The 19,069-nt window shown below is 39.6% G+C and overlaps 1 protein-coding gene across 4 annotated transcripts in view; it reads left to right on the forward strand.

Moving 5' to 3' along the window:
• The window catches only part of TRIM33 (tripartite motif containing 33), a 149,568-nt gene that overhangs the window by 66,209 nt on the left and 64,290 nt on the right, over window positions 1–19,069 (forward strand). For all 4 annotated transcript variants that reach the window (XM_070367447.1, XM_070367448.1, XM_070367449.1 and 1 more), the window contains 3 exons: window positions 1,138–1,256; window positions 1,676–1,820; window positions 1,984–2,116. In XM_070367447.1, the coding sequence (XP_070223548.1) occupies window positions 1,138–1,256; window positions 1,676–1,820; window positions 1,984–2,116 (397 nt within the window). The remainder of the gene's footprint in view (window positions 1–1,137; window positions 1,257–1,675; window positions 1,821–1,983; window positions 2,117–19,069) is intronic.

The following is a 19,069-nucleotide window of genomic DNA, read 5'->3' on the forward strand; positions in this document are numbered from 1 at the left end:
CGTACTTTCTCCAATTTAAGTCTGAATTTGGTAATAAGCAGTTCATGATCTGAGCCACAGTCAGTTCCCTGTCTTGTTTTTGCTGACTGTATAGAGCTTCTCCATCTTTGGCTGCAAAGAATATAATCAGTCTGATTTCGGTGTTGACCATCTGGTGATGTCCATGTGTAGAGTCTTCTCTTGTGTTGTTGGAAGAGGGTGTTTGCTATGACCAGTGTGTTTTCTTGGCAAAACTCTATTAGCCTTTGCTGTGCTTCATTCCGTATTCCAAGGCCAAATTTGCTTGTTACTCCAGGTGTTTCTTGACTTCCTACTTTTGCATTCCAGTCCCCTATAATGAAAAAGACATCTTTTTTGGGTGTTAGTTCCAAAAGGTCTTGTAGGTCTTTATAGAACTGTTCAAGTTCACCTTTTTCAGCGTTACTGGTACAGTCCATCTTAAAGGAGATCAATCCTGAGTCTTCAATGGAAGGATTGATGTTGAAGCTGAAACTCCAGTACTTTGGCCACGTGATGCAAAGAGCTGACTGACTGGAAAAGACCATGATGCTGGGAAAGACTGAAGGCAGGAGCAGAAGGGGCGATGGAGGATGAGATGGTTGGATGATATCACCTACTCAATAGACATGAATTGGGTAAACCTCAGGAGTTGGTGATGGACAGGAGGCCTGTCCTGCTGTGATCCAAGGGGTTGCAAAGAGTCAGACATGACTGAACGATTGAACTGAAACTGATGACATTTTAGAGCCTATCAGAGAATCCAGGACAGTGTTGCCATCGCAGGAGCTTTAATTTAGTTACACTCGCAAAATCTCCTTTGCCATATAAAGGCATACAGTTTTCCAGTGATTAGGATCTGGATATCTTTCGGTGCCATTAGTACCAACCACATGTTGTAATGAAGAAGCAGCTTAAATCTTTTTTATTTGCATATTAATGCTTATTTTATCCTCCCTAATGGGTGTTATTTTCCCCCAATGAAATAACTCAGTGGAATAACATTTTACCCAGCTCTTAACACTCATTTCTTTTTTCTTATCTATGATATATGAATGAGTAGTTCACATATAGGCATCGTGTATAATTTCCTTATTTTTTCCTGAAAATATTTCTTAATGTTGTTGTTTTGTGTTGTAGTTGGTGTAATACGGTGCCCAGTATGCCGCCAAGAATGCAGACAAATAGACCTTGTGGATAATTATTTTGTGAAAGATACATCTGAAACCCCTAGCAGTTCTGATGAGAAATCAGAACAGGTATGCTTCTCAATTTTTCTTTATATTACTTTCTTCATTATCAGAATGTACATTGTAAGAAAACATGCCTGAATTGTTACATAAATTAGGATAGTTATGCCCTAGTTTCGTCTTTAAATTTGAAAATGAAGAGTATCTTTATTCTGCACCCTCAGACCTGGCTAAAAGAGATTAAAAGTTATCACTTAAAAATTCAAAGCTTGTGTCGATTTTATGTTCTGAGACTTAGATTTTTACCCACGTGAATGTTTGATCTGGAAGGAAAGGATTTTGTTGAAGAGAAATGGATAGCAAGATGATTTTATTCTAGGTACAGTGAATTAGTATATTTGAGAGTAAGGTAGAAAAGTTTACTTGTTTATTTTGTGGATCTATCGTTTGTAAATTTAATGTAGGTTAGCATTTCTTTCCTCTTTTAGGTATGTACTAGTTGTGAAGACAATGCGAGTGCAGTTGGCTTTTGTGTCGAGTGTGGAGAATGGCTATGTAAGACATGCATTGAAGCACATCAAAGAGTAAAATTCACTAAGGATCACTTGATCAGGAAGAAAGAAGATGTCTCAGGTAAGAGAGAAGCAGTTTTAATGATTACTACTCATCTCTCTCTTTTGCCCCTGTAGCATTTGTACTTAACTTTACAAGCTTTTGATACCATTATCGGTAAGAATTTATGAAGTCAGACAAAAATGGTGTTTAGTTTTAAAATATATGTTTTATTTTACTGCAGAGTCTGTTGGAGCATCTGGTCAGCGCCCTGTTTTCTGCCCTGTTCACAAACAAGAACAGTTGAAACTTTTCTGTGAAACGTGTGATAGACTGACATGTAGAGACTGTCAGCTATTGGAACACAAAGAACATAGGTACAGAAGTCATTATTGCTTATCAAGAAATATTATTAAAAGTTCTTATAGAATTATTTTTCCTAAAACAGATATTTTTTGTGTGTTTTATGTCTTAGAGCAAGATACATTTTTTGGTAAAATATTTAATGGTTTCTATATTCATATCTAATTGTCTTATGGATATTTATTGAAAATGTATTAATTAGTACGTGGATTTGGGTTGCAATAGTAAGAGTTATATTATTTCTTCATATACAATCCCTCTGGTTCAAACTCACTTTTTTTTTTCAAGTGTTCTGTGGTATTTATCACAGGGTTATGGGCTTTGGCCTGTCATGTTAAAAGGTAGTATTTTCATGTGTATGACTGATAGCCATTTTAGCATCAAAGCATGTAAATATACTGATTTCATGTCAGATTTAGTTTGTAGAAAAACTGGGGATTTATAAACATCCAAGTAGCATAGTTACTAATTCATTAAAATATAGCTTTGTATTTCAACCCTTTTACCCTCAGAATGCAATAATGTTCACTTACCACCAGCCTGTCACATCAGAACTGTTCTGGAAACTACTGAAATTTCTAGTTAGTTGTTAAGTTCAATTAACCACACTTAAATGTTTAACTCTAGGATGTTTTAGAGCTTTTAATTTGTTAGAGCCATTGGAATTTTTAAAGTTCTCTTAAAGAGAGGATACATGAATCCTATTCGCTAACAAGTATTGCATCCATAGTTTGTGTTGGGCACTTTTCTGAATGCCACATGTTTAATTCATACCAACCGCCCATGAAGTGTTGGTACTGACATCTCAGCTATTTCAAAGTGAGCAAGTCTACTCACAGAAAGCTTTAATAATGTATACAGCGTGTCCCTGTAAGTGGTAGAGCTAAGACTTGAACATAGTCAGTTGGAGTCCAGATCTGTTTTAGCTCATTTGCTCACTTTCTCCCATGTGATATTCAGAATATAGAATACAGTGTGTGGAATCTTTCAAACTTGATCTCATACAGGTAATGCTCTGTTTCCTTTTTCAAGACACCTTTCACTGTTCTACAGCCCATTTGGGTAGAAATGCTACTTTAAACTTTCATATCCTTTGTTACAAAGTGTTTCATCTTACCTACAAATTAGCTATTGTTTTATTGGAGGTGACTAATTTTGTAGATGCCTTCACTTTGGGTCCAGATCTAATCCTTGTTTTGTAATAAATCTAAGTAAGACATTAAATTACTTTCTCATAGCTGCTGTCAGGTTTTTGAGCTTTTAGACTTCTTTTGACTTTTTAAATTGATGGTGTAAAGCAAAAATAATAGGAACACAGCATTCTTTTTCCTGTGAAAGAATAGCTTCATCGACACCTCAAAGTTTCACGGTAATTCATCCTTCCTTTTCCGTCACCACTTTCCTTTACCATTATATCGAAGTCCCAGTTGCCTCTTGAATGTTCCTGCCTTTTCTTTAGTTCTTTCACACTTTGGATTTCCTGGGTGAACTGTGGCAGAGCCAATGGCATTGGGCTTGAAGCCTTGGCTCCTGTCGCAGCTCGTTCACAGCCAGCGTCCTTGCTTTGAGTTTTCCCGTCAGATTCGCTCTGTCTGTACTGCTGCCAGTACCATTTGGCTGACATGTGCCTCACCTACCCCAGCCACTTTAAAAACACCCTTCCGTGTACCTCACAGAGCCTAAAGTGTTCAGGATATAGCACTTATCAATGGCACCCCACTCCAGTACTCTTGCTTGGAAAATCCCATGGACGGAGGAGCCTGGTGAGCTGCAGTCCATGGGGTCGCTAAGAGTCGGACACGACTGAGCGCCTTCACTTTCACTTTTCACTTTCATGCATTGGAGAAGGAAATGGCAACCCACTCCAGTGTTCTTGCCTGGAGAATCCCAGGGACGGGGGAGCCTGGTGGGCTGCCGTCTATGGGGTCGCACAGAGTTGGACATGACTGAAGTGACTTAGCAGCAGCGAGTCTTACCAGACTGTTTCCTTATCATCTGCACAAAGTTCAGAAACAGTCCTCAAGACCACCTCTTTTGTCATACCAACTTCAGGGTTCAGTAAAAACGCATACACAGGGGATAACAGCATGCAGGCCAGCTCATTGATATGATTCATTATTACATTCTTCAGTTAAAGTGGTACCCTTCTAAACAGATTGCTTTCTGTACACTTTGGAACCACCATCCATAAACCACACAGCTCTTTGTTAGCTAATAGCTGTTTTTAGAGTACCACCTATGTGATCATAGCATTCAGCAGTTCCTTTGGTAGTTCCAAAGTCATGTTTAGAGGGAAAGAGAGTATAGTGACTCAGACAATAAATAATCTGCCTAAAATGCAGGAGACCTTGGTTCGATCCCTGGGTCAGGAAGCTCCCCTGGAGAAAGAAATGGCAATCCGCTCCAGTATTATTGCCTGGAGAATCCCATGGACAGAGGAGCCTGGCAGGCTACAGTTCCATGGGGTATCAAAAGAGTCGAACACAACTGAGTGACTTAACACTTTCACTTTCACCTGCTCATAAATATGATAGAATATTTCTTTGCATCCTCTTGGTTGCATGTTCCTGCACAAACCATCTCTGTTTTTGTGGAACACTTCTGGACTCTGCCTTCCTTATTCGTTTTCTCCTGTCACTCAAGACATAAGGGGTATTTCAGGTTTCATGGTTATGTTATGCCCTTCAGTCACAGTGTCAACCTCAGTGCCCAGTGGCAAACTAGTTATTTTCTCTTAAATAGCATGTGTTTTACCATGGCATCCAGAAATTTTCTGGTCCAAAATCCTGGATCTCTGCTGAGTGGCACTCAGAGGTTTTTGCCGTGTGTTTCGATCTTCGTATGTGTTGCTGACACTTCCAAAATCACATCTAGTTGTGGATCACAGGGTCCGTAAGCATCAAGAGAAAGACTGCTTTTTGCTGTTCACACATAGTTCAGGCCCTCATTCAAATATAATTTTCTTTTGGGTGGTTGTATTGGTAAAATTCCCAGATGTGGAGTATATATTCTTTAAAATTCAAATATACCAACCAAATATTGGCGCTACTTGTTTAGTTCTAGGAATGTAGGTGGCAGAAGCTATTTATTTTTTTGCCTGTGGAATGATAAAGGTGGCTCCTACCTAGCTTATCCCTAAGAATAAACATAAATTAGGGCCTTTCCACATGAAAAACTGCATTTGGCTTTTCTTCAGAGTTAGAGGGAAAATTTTTTTTGCATGTTCAGTCCCTGAATGCCACTTATTATTAAGTCTGCTGTATATATTTTTTCTGTTGTTCAAACCATATCAAGGACTGCTGATGCTGTGGTGGCATTATTGAGTTCAAGCTTTAAATAGTCTACTGTTAACTGGATGAACCATTTATTTTTTCACAGGGTGCACATGGTTATTGTACAAAGAATTCATTGGTACAAATGAGAGCATAGCAGCTTCTCATTTGTCATTAAAGTCATAAATTCTTTTTATCCATTAGGTATCCTCTACTGTCACAAGTCGACAACTTCTGTGGACTTGGACAGTTTTAATTGTTCCCATTTAGCATGTCTAATCAAGACTTGCCTTAAGGTGAAAATGTATGTCTTGTGTTTTACTATATTAGACAGTATCAGTAATACCCATTGTACTAATCATATAAAGGAGAGATAAAACTATTTCACATAGTTTGTTCATATCAGTATGTTCCAGCTTTCACACAGACTTTCACTTTAATGCTGTCAACCATCCCTCTCTTTCCAGTCTAACCTTAACATCCATTATGACTTCAGCAGGTTTTAGAATCATAGCACATTAGGCTCCTATGTCAGGGAGTCCCAGAAATGTCTTTTATCCAACGCCAGGCTATTTTACCCACACAAATGCATATTACCTTGTGTTTTCCAGCTGGACTTTGAGCCAGAAGACCCTGGCCTCTCCTTCAGTTCTCAATTTGATTAGTCCATGGAATAGTTGCTCCAGGGAGTACAAGGTCAGGTTCTCATTGTCATCTTTTCCAGCTTTTAACATTTCTTCCTCCAGCTTTTAACATTTCTTCATACTAGGGTGAATATAACAGAGTTGTTTAATGCCTTTTAACATTGAGGACCAGCAGTAGCTCCCATTGGTCCTCCCAACCCCCTAGAGTGCTGCATTTAAGTCCTTTGTTTCAACCCCGTCATTGTTTGCTTTATTCATATCTTCCCCCCTCCCCATTTTTAAACAGCCATCTAAAATTTTTCATCCTTTTGGGATAAATCCCTTGATTCTCTTGTTTGTCTTTTCCTGTGTTCTTGTGAATCACCCGTTTTCTCAGCATCTGTAAGGCCCATAAAGCTGAGACAATAAATCTGATATGGCACCTCAGATTATTGCTAGGTTTTGCAGCAGAAAAATTACATGGGGGTACCCATGTATAAGGGTCCCCCTCAACTGTATTATTTACCTTGACTTTAGTAAGAGGCATGCTCAGTAGACGAATATCCTGATCTTCATAATGCTAATCTCACATGGCTTGAATAAGAGGCATGTCAATCAGTTCTGAGAAGTTCTAGTTGGCATTTATAGGAGAAGGACAATGACCTGTCTGAGGGTAAAAATACTTGACAGTCCACTAAGCTAGCTGTCCCCTCGGGAATGACCTGCTGTGTAATAGAGATTTTGGATAACCATCTGTGGTGGTTCAGCAATGAGTGGTGGGTCCCACATCAGCTCAGACATTGCTCTTCTATTCTGCAGCATTCAAAATCAACAATACTGCCTCTAAGTGTTGTCACTCTCACAGTATTTTCATAAAGGTATTTTCAGGAAGCATACAATGTCTACCCACAAAATGAAATAATTCCTTAGCATTTTACACTCTGATTTCATTAGTTTCTTGATTTTGTCTTTCCTCAACCTGGACTACATTGTTATTGGAAGTCGTAGAGGTGCTGCCTGTTTTCCCAGTGTAATTTTTCCATTTGGAATGGCCCTTAGGCTAGTGGCTGTAGCTCAGCCTGGCTGCAATCTAAGCTTTGCCCAGTGAGTGTCAGGATCTGTCCCAACACACTCTTCATTTTAGCTAGTACAGATGACAATATCCAAGGAATTGTTTAATTACCTTATTTCTTATTAGTTTGCATTTCCTTGTTTATCCAGTGAGTTAGCTCCTAGGGAGTTGGATCTAGTTTCTAAGTTCTGTTGGTAACTTTTACCTCTGATAACCACAGCTGCAGTTACATACTATCATTGAGTAGATAGTCATCCAAGAATCAAAGGTTCATAACCCTTGTCATCTTTTCCTCCTTCTTCCCTACCACAAGTTTCAGTGAGTCAATGTCATTCTAGTGAATCCCACTTTTGATGTTAACTATGAAGTTAGAGGACAATTCACAGATCCTCTCTTACTTCTGATACCAACTGTAGAATTTGGGGTGATCCCCCCAAACCATTCACAGTTCTAAATAAAATTTATCTTATTCATTCTCACTCTGGCACCAGTTCCAAGTTCAGAATTTCCCAAGACTACCCTCATATTTAATAATTTGTTACAACTCACTGAAAGCTATATATTTACAGCTAACATTTATTACAGTGAAAGGATATAGATTAAAATCATCCAAGGAAAAGGCATGGGGCAGAGTCTAGGAGAGTTCTAAATGTAGGATTTCCAGTTGTCTTTTCTCAGTGAAATTCTTAATGTAATTAACTCCTAGCAATGATGTGTGACAGCATGAAGGGAATATTGCCCACCAAGGAGGCTTGCATGAGTCTTGGCGTCCAGGATTTTTATTGGAATTCTGTCATGTAGATACAGATGGCGTTTACTGTCCATGTAATTGACCTGTCTCCAGCCCTTCCTGGGGTTGAGCTGAAGACCCTACAATAAATCATATCATTAGCATGTGGCCTTAAGGCCCCAAATTGAAACAAAAGTACTTTTGTCAGGCAGTACATTTCAAGGGCTTAGAGATGCCCTTCCAGCTGCTGAGGGCAAAGGCCAGACCTCTCTTTGGGCAAAGTTAAATTCTTAGAATCTGTTATCTCCTATTTATACTCTTAATGGTTTGCTTTTCTTAACGTACAGAACACTGTCAGTAGAACTATTTCTTTTATTGATGTTTCTTTTTATTTCTTTAAATTATGAAAGTATATGGTAACACATTTGCAAAAGACTTGGAAAATACAGAACAAAGTTACATGTGAAAGTGAAAGTGAAGTTGCTCAGTCGTGTCTGACTCTTTGCGGCCCTATGGACTGTAGCCTACTAGTCTCTACCGTCCATGGGATTTTTCCAGGCAGGAATACTGGAGTGGGTTGCCATTTCCTCCTCCAGGGGATCTTCCTGACCCAGGGATCGACCTTGGGTCTCCTGCATTGCAGGCAGACTCTTTACCATCTGAGCCACAAGGGAAAAACTGTATGTAAAAAGTTACATATAGTTCCACTATATATAATTATTTTTTCAGGTAGATAAATTAAGATTTTTAGTTGGAGTTTTAATATCAAACTCTCAAAAATTAGAATGAATAGACAGAAAAGTAGAAGGGTGTAGTAGACCTGAAAAGCACCATGAACCAATTCAACATAATTAAAATTTATACAGTTTTCACACAACAGCAGGATACAAATTCTATTCAAGTTCCCATAGACTGTAAACCAGAAGACACTGAAACATATCTAGGGATGTAAAGCATGGTGCAGAAATTCCATGGTCTAAAGGTATTGAAATCATACAGAGTCTGTTTCAAGAACTATTTCTTAAAGCCAGTTCACTTTGGTATCTTGCCTTTTTTAACACTTTGATTCCAACTTATCTACTCCGTTTCCATGTCTGGACTTAAGGCCTTTAGGGCTAGTTCAAGGGGCTCAGTTTCTCAGATGCTTATTAATCAAATTGGGTTTCCCATCTCTTCTTGATTCACTGATGTAATTGTGATGGTACATATTTTCTTAGAAAATCCCACCATCTAGTAGAGATTTAAAAATGTATTTCCTTAGAAATAGACCATAAAAGATTTTATTAGCATAGCCATAGATTTGAGTCATTGGTCATTTTAGCAATCTAATTTTTTAAATAATTTATTATATTTTAAAAGAAATACTCTAATTCTTACAGTTCTCTTTTGTTTTTGTTCTTTACTAAGCTTGAGTCGGACATGACTGAAGTGACTTAGCATGATGAATCTTGATTTTATAAGAAAGATGTGAATTTTTTCTTGATCAAACTTTAGCCTCATTCCAAGAATCATGACTGACTTACATATGTACTCAGTCACGTCCAATTGTTTCTGGCCTTATGGACTGTAGCCTGCAAGGCTCCTCTGTCCCTGGAATTCTCCAAGCAAGAACACTGGTGTGGGTTGCCATTTTCTCCTCCAGGGAATCTTCCTGACTCAGGGATTGAACCCGTGTCACTTACATCTCCTGCATTGACAGGCAGATTCTTTACCACACTGAATTACATATTCTATATTTATATTTTTTAGTCCCCTCTTACCTGCCCATTCTTTTAAAGGTGACTGCTACATAGTATAGTGATACAGATGGTGAACTCTGGTATGTATGTGCACGAGTGTGTATCTTTCACATGGAGAAAATTTAGTAGTACCACCCTAAAGTGGGTGTGAGGTTTGAATTGAGAATTGTACCCATGAAGTGCTTAACACAGTAAGGGCTCAGTAGCAGTCTGACCATTGTTATATTTTGTTTTTGGTCATGCTGCCAGGCTTTTTGGAGTTCCCTAACCAGAGGCTGAACCTGGGCCCTCAGCAGTGAAAGCACAGAGTTCTAACCACCAGACCAGCATGGAATTCCTTATTTTTTCTAAAAGCACTTTCTTGAGATTTTTGGTTTTCTTAACAGTCTCATTGTTTCAAAAAAGGAAAGCATCTATAGAATTTTTTTAAATTATTGTTTATATTTATTTGTTTTTGACTGTGCTGGGTTTTTGTTGCTGCAGTGGCTTTTCTCTAGTTGTGGCAAATGGGGACTACTCTGTAGGTACAGGGCACGGGTTTCTCATTGTGTTGGCTTCTCGTTTCAGAGTAAGATGCAAAGGTGTCAGTAGTTGTGATTCCCAGACAGCACAGGCTCAATAGTTGTGGCTCATGGGCTTAGTTGTTCTGTGGCATGTAGGATCTTCCTGGATCAGGGATCAAACCCATGTCTCCTGCATTGGCAGGTGGATTTTTTTTTTTTTAATCACTGAGCCACAAGGGAAACCCTGCATCTATAGAATTTTATGAAATTTTTTTATCTCAAAGTACTGCATAGTTTCTAGCTAAACCGTGGGGTTATTTCTCCTCTCTCTAGTAATTCTGTTCACAGTATACGAGTATGAAAAATGTCTAGGGCTTCCCTGGCGGTTCACTGTTTAAGAATTCACCTTGCAATGCAGGAAACACTGGTTTGATCCCTGATGTGGGAAGATTCCACATGCCGGAGCAACTGGGCCCATGTGTCATAAATACTGAGCCAATGCACTCTACATCCTGTGGTCTGCAACAAGAGAAGCCTGAGCACTGCAACCAGAGAAAACCCAAGTGCAGCAACAAAAATCCTGCACAGCTAAAAGTTTAAAACAAGAAAAAAAGATTCTAATTCATTAAAAAAAAGTATAGACTTATATAAAAGACAAGAATGAAATAAGAGACACCATTGAACATTTCAGTTAATTTTTCAAAACAAGGGAAATGGATTGAATATTTTTGGATCTGATAATTGACCTAGTAGAGTTGAGTGAAATACAACCCAGGATCATGCAAATAAGGTATAAAGGAAGCCGCTTGATTTATTTCCCAGAAGTCTATGGTGGCTCAGAATCTGGAGGTGATAGGCATCACAAAAGTTAGGCTTATTCTCTGGATAAGTAAAATCAGAGGCTCTGGACTTGGGGATGATAGGTGTAGATGGAGGGTCTGGATGAGGTACTTGGCTATAATTGAGGAAATTAAAGTGTAAATCTGCATACTAAACTATGGGATGTTCACGTACCCAACTTGATTCCAGATTGCCAGTAGTGAACTTTTACATTTCACTATTCTTCACTATGCTTCCCAGGTGGCTCAGTGGTAAAGAATTTGCGTGCAAAGCAGGAGACACGGGTTCGATCCCTGGGATGGGAAAATTCCCTGGAGAAAGAAATGGCAATCCACTCCAGTATTCTTGCCTGGGAAATCGCATGGACAGAGGAGCCTGACAGGCTGCAGTCCATGGGATCACAAAAGAGTCAGATGCAACTTAGCAACTGAGCAATGACATGACAATAGACTAAGAAACTGAACATGGAACAGCGATGGGTTCAAAATTGGGAAAGGAGTACAGCAAGGCTGTACGTTGTTACCTTGCTTATTTAACTTACATGCAGAGTTCATCATTTCAAATGCTGGACTGTATCACAAGCTGAAATCAAGTTTGATGGGAGAAATATCAACAATCTCAGATATGCAGGTGATACCACTCTAATGGCAGAAAGTGAAGAGGAACTATTGAGCCTCTTGATGAGGGTGAAAGAGAAGAGTGAAAAAGCTGGCTTAAACCTCAACATTCAAAAAAAACTAAGATCATAGCATCCAGTCCCATTCGGATCAGATCAGATCAGATTAGTCACTCAGTCGTGTCCGACTCTTTGCGACCCCACGAATCGCAGCATGCCAGGACTCCCTGCCCATCACCAACTCCCAGAGTTCACTCAGACTCACGTCCATCGAGTCAGTGATACCATCCAGCCATCTCATCCTCTGTCGTCCCCTTCTCCTCTTGCCCCCAATCCCTCCCAGCATCAGAGTCTTTTCCAATGAGTCAACCCTTCGCATGAGGTGGCCAAAGTACTGGAGTTTCAGCTTTAGCATCATTCCTTCCAAAGAAATCCCAGGGCTGATCTCCTTCAGAATGGACTGGTTGGATCTCCTTGCAGTCCAAGGGACTCTCAAGACTCTTCTCCAACACCACAGTTCAAAAGCATCAATTCTTCGGCGCTCAGCCTTCTTCACAGTCTAACTCTCACATCCATACGTGACCACAGGAAAAACCATAGCCTTGACTAGACGAACCTTTGTTGGCAAAGTAATGTCTCTGCTTTTGAATATGCTATCTAGGTTGGTCATAACTTTCCTTCCAAGGAGTAAGGGTCTTTTAATTTCATGGCTGCAGTCACCATCTGCAGTGATTTTGGAGCCCAAAAGAATAAAGTCTGACACTGTTTCCACTGTTTCCCCATCTATTTCCCATGAAGTGATGGGACCAGATGCCATGATCTTCGTTTTCTTAATGTTGAGCTTTAAGCCAACTTTTTCACTCTCCTCTTTCACTTTCATCAAGAGGCTTTTGAGTTCCTCTTCACTTTCTGCCATAAGTGTGGTGTCATCTGCATATCTGAGGTTATTGATATTTCTCCCGGCAATCTTGATTCCAGCTTGTGTTTCTTCCAGTCCAGCGTTTCTCATGATGTACTCTGCATATAAGTTAAATAAACAGGATGACAATATACAGCCTTGATGTACTCCTTTTCCTGTTTGGAACCAGTTTGTTGTTCCCTGTCCAGTTCTAACTCTTGCTTCCTGACCTGCATACAAATTTCTCAAGAGGCAGATCAGACAGTCTGGTATTCCCATCTCTTTCAGAATTTTCCACAGTTTTTTGTGATCCACACAGTCAAAGGCTTTGGCATAGTCAATAAAGCAGAAATGGATGTTTTTCTGGAACTCTCTTGCTTTTTCCATGATCCTGCGGATCCCATTACTTCCTGGCAAATAGAAGGAGAAAAAGTGAAGCAGTGACAGATTTTATTTTCTTGGGCTCCAAAATCACTGTGGACGGTGACTCCAGCCATGAAATTCAAAGACACTTGCCCCTTGGAAGAAAAGCGGTGACAAACCTAGACAGCGTATTTAAAAGCAGAGATGTCTTTGCTGACAAAGGTCCATCTAGTCAAAGCTTTGGTTTTTCCAGTAGTCATGTATGGATGTGAGAGTTGGACCATAAGGAAGGCTGAGTGCCGAAGAATTAATGCTTTTAAACTGTGGTGCTGGAGAAGACTCTTGAGAGTCCTTGGACTACAAGGAGATCAAACCAGTCAATACTAAATGAATTCAACAATGAATATTCACTGGAAGGACTGTTGCTGAAGCTCCAATTCTTTGACTACCTGTTGCAAAGAGCTGACTCATTGGAAAAGACCCCAATGGTGGGAAAGATTGAAGGCAAAAGGAGAAGAGGGTGACAGAGGACAAGATAGTTAAATAGCATCATCAACTCAGTGACGTGAATTTGAGCAAACTCCAAGAGATAGTGGAGGACAGAGGAGCCTGATGTACTATATATAGTTTGTGGGGTGGCAAAGAGTAGGACTGGATTCAGCTCAGCGACTGAACAACAATAAAAGCAACAAAAAACTTCACTCTGCTTGCTGTAATTAGAGGTTTTTTCACTCTCTGGAGAAAGTAGATATTTAGAAGAGGCCTTCTAATGTTGCTATTTGGTGTTCATTTCTTATTAAAAAGATTGCCTTACAATGAAGCCCATCAGTTCATAGATTCTACTGTCTCTCACAGATGATTATAAACATTTTTATTTTTATTTATTTATTTTTATATTGTTCTTTCAACTTTATTGTAGGTTTAAAAACTTCAAAACAAAAAAGAAAAACTTCAAAAAAGAATCTTTCAAAACTTCAAAAAACTTCCCTGGCAGTCCAGTGGTTAAAATTCCCTGCTCCCAATGAAGGGCGCACAGCTTTCCCTGGTCAGTGAACTAGGATCCTGCATGCCATGCTGCTGCTGCTAAGTCGCTTTAGTCGTATCCTACTCCGTGCAACCCCATAGATGGTAGCCCACTAGGCTCCCCTGTCCATGGGATTTTCCAGGCAAGAGTACTGGAGTGGGGTGCCATTGCCTTCTCCATTATAAGCAGTTTTAAAGTATATTTAAATATAAATGGGTCATCTGACTTCTGATGAGAGCCAGTGTCATATGCCATGCATTTTGACATAGTTAAGAATTCTCAACTTGTATCTCTCGTCTGGCTTCAAATATAGGGACTAGAAAAGCTAAGTATTCCCTTTCTCAACATTTCTGGCATTAAGGTAGTTCTCATTTACAGTTTATGCCCCTGAAATACAAGCAGGAATCTGTTTAGAGCATGATTTTCAGAAAGTATTTACCTTCTTGATAAAAGGGACAGAAGTTGCTGGTGTCACCCATCTTCCTCCTTTTTCCTTCCTTAAATTTGGATGATTCTTAGAACTCTGACATCATTATATGTTCATGAGGGTAAAGGCAAGAGCATCTCAGAGGTTCTATCTTTGATGTTGTTAAACTAACACCGTCAGCTGCCCGAGTTTGTTCTTGTTTTATGAGCCACTGTTAGTCACCACAGCTGTACATGTCTCTGATTGATACAGGTATCCACATGAAAGAGCATGAAAGGACATAACATAGGAACAAAAGGAAATGTAAAATAAAAATTATGACGTTCTGAATTAATGACAAGCTATTGGTTACAAATTAATGACAGAGTCTCTACAAAAGAAGCAGTTTAAAGGCAGTCTGGCAGTTAAGACTCTGCACTTTGATTTCTACTGCTTTGTACTGTAGGGGGTGCAAGTTCCTCCATCCCTGGTGGAGGAAATAAGATCTTAGCACATGCTAGTGACACAGGCCCCACCCCACCCCCCACCCCCCAAGTGATTAAAATACAAAAGAACTCTTGGAAGTATGATAGGTAAAAAGAAAACTCAATTGGTCTTTTCTTTTTTAAAAATCATATATTTATTTATGGCTGCGCTGAGTCTTCACTGCTGCATCCGGGCTTTCTCTAGTTGTGGTGAGCAGAGGGTGCTTTGCTTGTGGTGCACAAACTTCTTGTTGCCATGGCTTGTCTTGTGGAGCTTGGGCTGTAGGCATGCTCCCTTCAGTAGTTGTGGCAGGTGGGCTCAGTAGTTGTGACCTACTGGCTTAGTTGCTCCATGGCATGTGGGATCTTCCCACACGGGATCTAACCTGGGTCTCCTGCAATGGCAGATGGATTCTTAACCACTGGATCACCAGGGAAATCCTATCGATAGGTTCGATAAATTCTATTTAGCCTCCTAGAAAACAAAACAAAAAGATTTTTAAAAAGACTTAAAAGGTATAAGAGGTCCTTTGCTTACCAGTATGAATTATAGAAAATAAATGAAATTATCAAGTAATATAAGAAATTCTTCTATAAACCCAGAATTGCCAATCTGAAATGACCCATTTAATGCCCATTACACTAACAGTAAAGGATTCCTATCAGAGTTGTATATCATCATAAAGGGATGATACTTGATGGGTTAGAGTGGAGATAAGCAGAGTTGCCAAAGAATCGAGTAGGTAACCTACAGAGAAATGGGAATCTAAATATGATCTTTAAAAGTAGCAGTACTAGGAGGTAGAAGACACTGAAACTAACTGCAACAGTTGGGAGATTGACAGGGAAAGATTTTCAACCTAGAAGTCTATATCCAAACTGTTAATCGATGTGAGAGTAAGATGTAGACATTTTGCAGCATGCAAGGATTCAGAAATTGCCTCCCATACACCACTTTCTGGAGAGCTGTTAAAGAATGTGACCCATAGAAATGTTAGTAAACCAAGAAAGTGAATGGGAATGCCTAGAATGACAGGTGTATCCTAGCTAGTTTAGACTGAAACATCAGGACTGAGGACCACATGAAGGATGCCTCAAGAAAAAAAATTGAACTACTTCTACTGAATTTGTTATCTTAGGTCTTTTCAGTTCAGTTCAGTTCAGTTCAGTCGCTGAGTCGTGTCCGACTCTTTGCGACCCCATGAATTGCAGCATGCCAGGCCTCCCTGTCCATCGCCAACTCCCAGAGTTCACCCAAACTCATGTCCATCGAGTCGGTGATGCCATCCAGCCGTCTCATCCTCTGTCGTCCCCTTCTCCTCCTGCCCCCAATCCCTCCCAGCATCAGAGTCTTTTCTAATGAGTCAGCTCTTCACATGAGGTGGCTAAAGTGTTGGAGTTTCAGCCTCAGGATCAGTCCTTCCAATGAACACCCAGGATTGATCTCCTTCAGAATGGACTGGTTGGATCTCCTTGCAGTCCAAGGGACTCTCAAGAGTCTTCTCCAACACCACAGTTCAAAAGCATCAATTCTTCGGCGCTCAGCTTTCTTCACAGTCCAACTCTCACATCCATACATGACCACTAGAAAAACCATAGCCTTGACTAGATGGACCTTTGTTGTCAAAGTAATGTCTCTGCTTTTGAATATGCTATCTAGGTTGGTCATAACTTTCCTTCCAAGGAGTAAGTGTCTTTTAATTTCATGGCTGCAGTCACCATCTGCAGTGATTTTGGAGCCCCCCAAAATAAAGTCTGACACTGTTTCCCCATCTGTTTCCCATGAAGTGATGGGACCAGATGCCATGATCTTAAAAAATATTATTGACAAGTGTTTGACATATCTGATGGAACATTAGAAATGTTTGGGATCAGTACATTGATAGTTAAGCAAATGAGAACAAAGGATATTTATCAATTCCAAAAGAAAAAATGTTCAAGAAAGTATTACACTCCTTGGCTCAATATTGGACAGTGTTTACAATCACTTAGTAATTCAACAAGCAGTTGTATGCTTATTGAGTGCTTGGTATGGTATATTTCTGTGAACAAAGTAAAGTCACTGTCCCCATGATTTAATTTTTCATGGTAGAGTAAAACAAATAGTAAATAAATCATATGGTGATCATCATAGAGAAAAATGCTCTGAAGTTGGGACAGAGCACGTGAGCGTACAGGTTTGCGGGGTTTTATTTTAAATAGGGTGGTTTTTAAAAGGCTTTCATGATGAAGTGGCATTTGAGTAGAGACTGAAGGAAGAAAGGGATCAGGCGTTGCTTAAATTTGGCAAGGAGCATGTTTCAGATAAAGCAAGTGCAACAGGCCAAGATAGTAGCATATTTAACATCTCTAAGTAACTGTATGGTCTGAGTGCAGATACCAAGGGGTAGATGGTTACCAGATGAGGTAAGGACAGAAAGGGCCAAATTATTTAGCGCTTTGTAGGTTTTTTTAAGAATGTTGCCTTCTACTGAGTCAGATGCTCAAGCTTTTGAGCAGTGGAATGGTTTGACTGATGATTGTTTTAAAAATATCACAGTAGCTCTAGTGAAGAGAGATTAAAGACTGAGCAGGGACAGAATCATGAGATTAGCTTGGAGATTGTTGTCAATAATTTTGGCAAGACATAATGGTGGTTTAGACTAACATTGGAGATAGTAAGATAGAGTCAAGTTCTGTATATGTTTTGAACTTGGATTTGATGCATGAAACTTATATGTGGATTTGTTGATATATGGTTTATATGAGATACCAGTGACACCAAGATTTTTCGCTTTCATTCTTAACCAAAAGTAGCAGAATTAGGCTTGAATTTACTGAGGTGTGGAAGACTGTGGGAAGACATACTTTGTTAGGTGTATGTCGGGAGTTGATAGTTAAGTTTTGGCCATGTTAAATAAATTTGATATCTTAAACATTTTATGATAAAATTAGATTGAGCAGGATAGAAGTAGGGAGGATGGTGGTGTAAATGTTGAATTCTTAACTGTGAAATTGATAAAGCTATTTAATAGAGGCCTCTCATTTTGGAAGGCATCTCATAGACCTTCTGTCCCCATTATCATAGGTGGAGAGGTCCTCACACTCACTCTGCCTTCTCAGAACCTCTCAGCTCCCTTCACTCTGTCATTCTGAGGCAAGATGTCACATGCACATTTGGAGTGAGTTTGCTTCTCTTGAAATAAGGGTCGCAACTAAACCTTCATGTTCTAAGATCACGCAGTTCTGACTCTTCTATCCTCATCTGGAGTGAAGATGCTGTTGACTCGCTGGAGCTAGGATTTCTTCTCCACAGATTAAAAGAGAAAGCCCCAGGCCCCACTCTTCTTTACCACCAGTATTTACACCCTCTCTACCATTATCTGCTTTAAATCTGCTAGGACTAATATTATAGTCTTTACCCCTGTTTGTCATCTAAGAAACGCCCCACACTCCCAGGTCTCCCCTCATTTGCTCTGCTTTAATTCCCATAAAGCTTTCCATGCGACAGTATCTGATACTTGTTCTCTGTAAATCATGGTTTGTCATCAGCAGGGTCTCTGTATTCTCAGGCTCATTTTTGACCCCTTTCTGTACCTCCTTTGCTCTATGGAAACAGAGCTCCTGGACGCTGCTTCCACCGCGTCTTCTTAACTGGTGCTGTTTTCCTTTGATATCTCATGTGTTACTGGGCCTAGAGATACCAAGTAGGTCTTGTACTTGCTATTTTTTGGACCATTCTTCCTCTTACCTTCCTGAAAAATCTCCAGATGTTAATCTCAAATGCCATTGTTTGTATTGCTCATTGATACTTTCACATACAACCCTTGGGTCACTCCACTTTCTCTCTTACAGATTTTAGTTCCTAACTCAGTGGTAATCTGTGAAATTCTACAGTTCTTAGAAATTCTAAGAATTTCTGGCAGTTGTAATACGCACAGATCTGGTCCTTCTGACACTCTGGTCTTTATGTTTTTGAACTCTTCTGTAAGGTTTACGTCTTCTGTGTTTGCCATTCACATCTATGATCATGTGCTAGACCTTGGCATTTTCAATAATTATGTTCCATTTTAAGCATTCCTCTTTGTAAACACTTACCCATCATTCTAGCTCATTCTGCTTAGTACCAGACTTCCACAGTTATTCACCATACAGTGACTTATTTTAATCCATTGATTGTACGACTCTTTCACTTTACCTCATTTCTTTATGTTCTCACTTAACCCATTTTCTCTTTAATTTTATGGCTAATCATTTTCATTCCCTGGCATTTAGCCTTGACTCCCATATCCCACTTGGTTGAACTTCCTTGGCAGAACCAACATCCTGATGCTTTGCTTGTGTAGTTACATACATATCACAGGAGAAAAAATACTGACACCAAGTAGTTGCTTTCCCAGTCCGTGACCACTTAACC

This window comes from Bos mutus, chromosome 3, assembly GCF_027580195.1.
Source record: "Bos mutus isolate GX-2022 chromosome 3, NWIPB_WYAK_1.1, whole genome shotgun sequence".
NCBI classification, from domain to species: Eukaryota; Metazoa; Chordata; class Mammalia; order Artiodactyla; family Bovidae; genus Bos; species Bos mutus.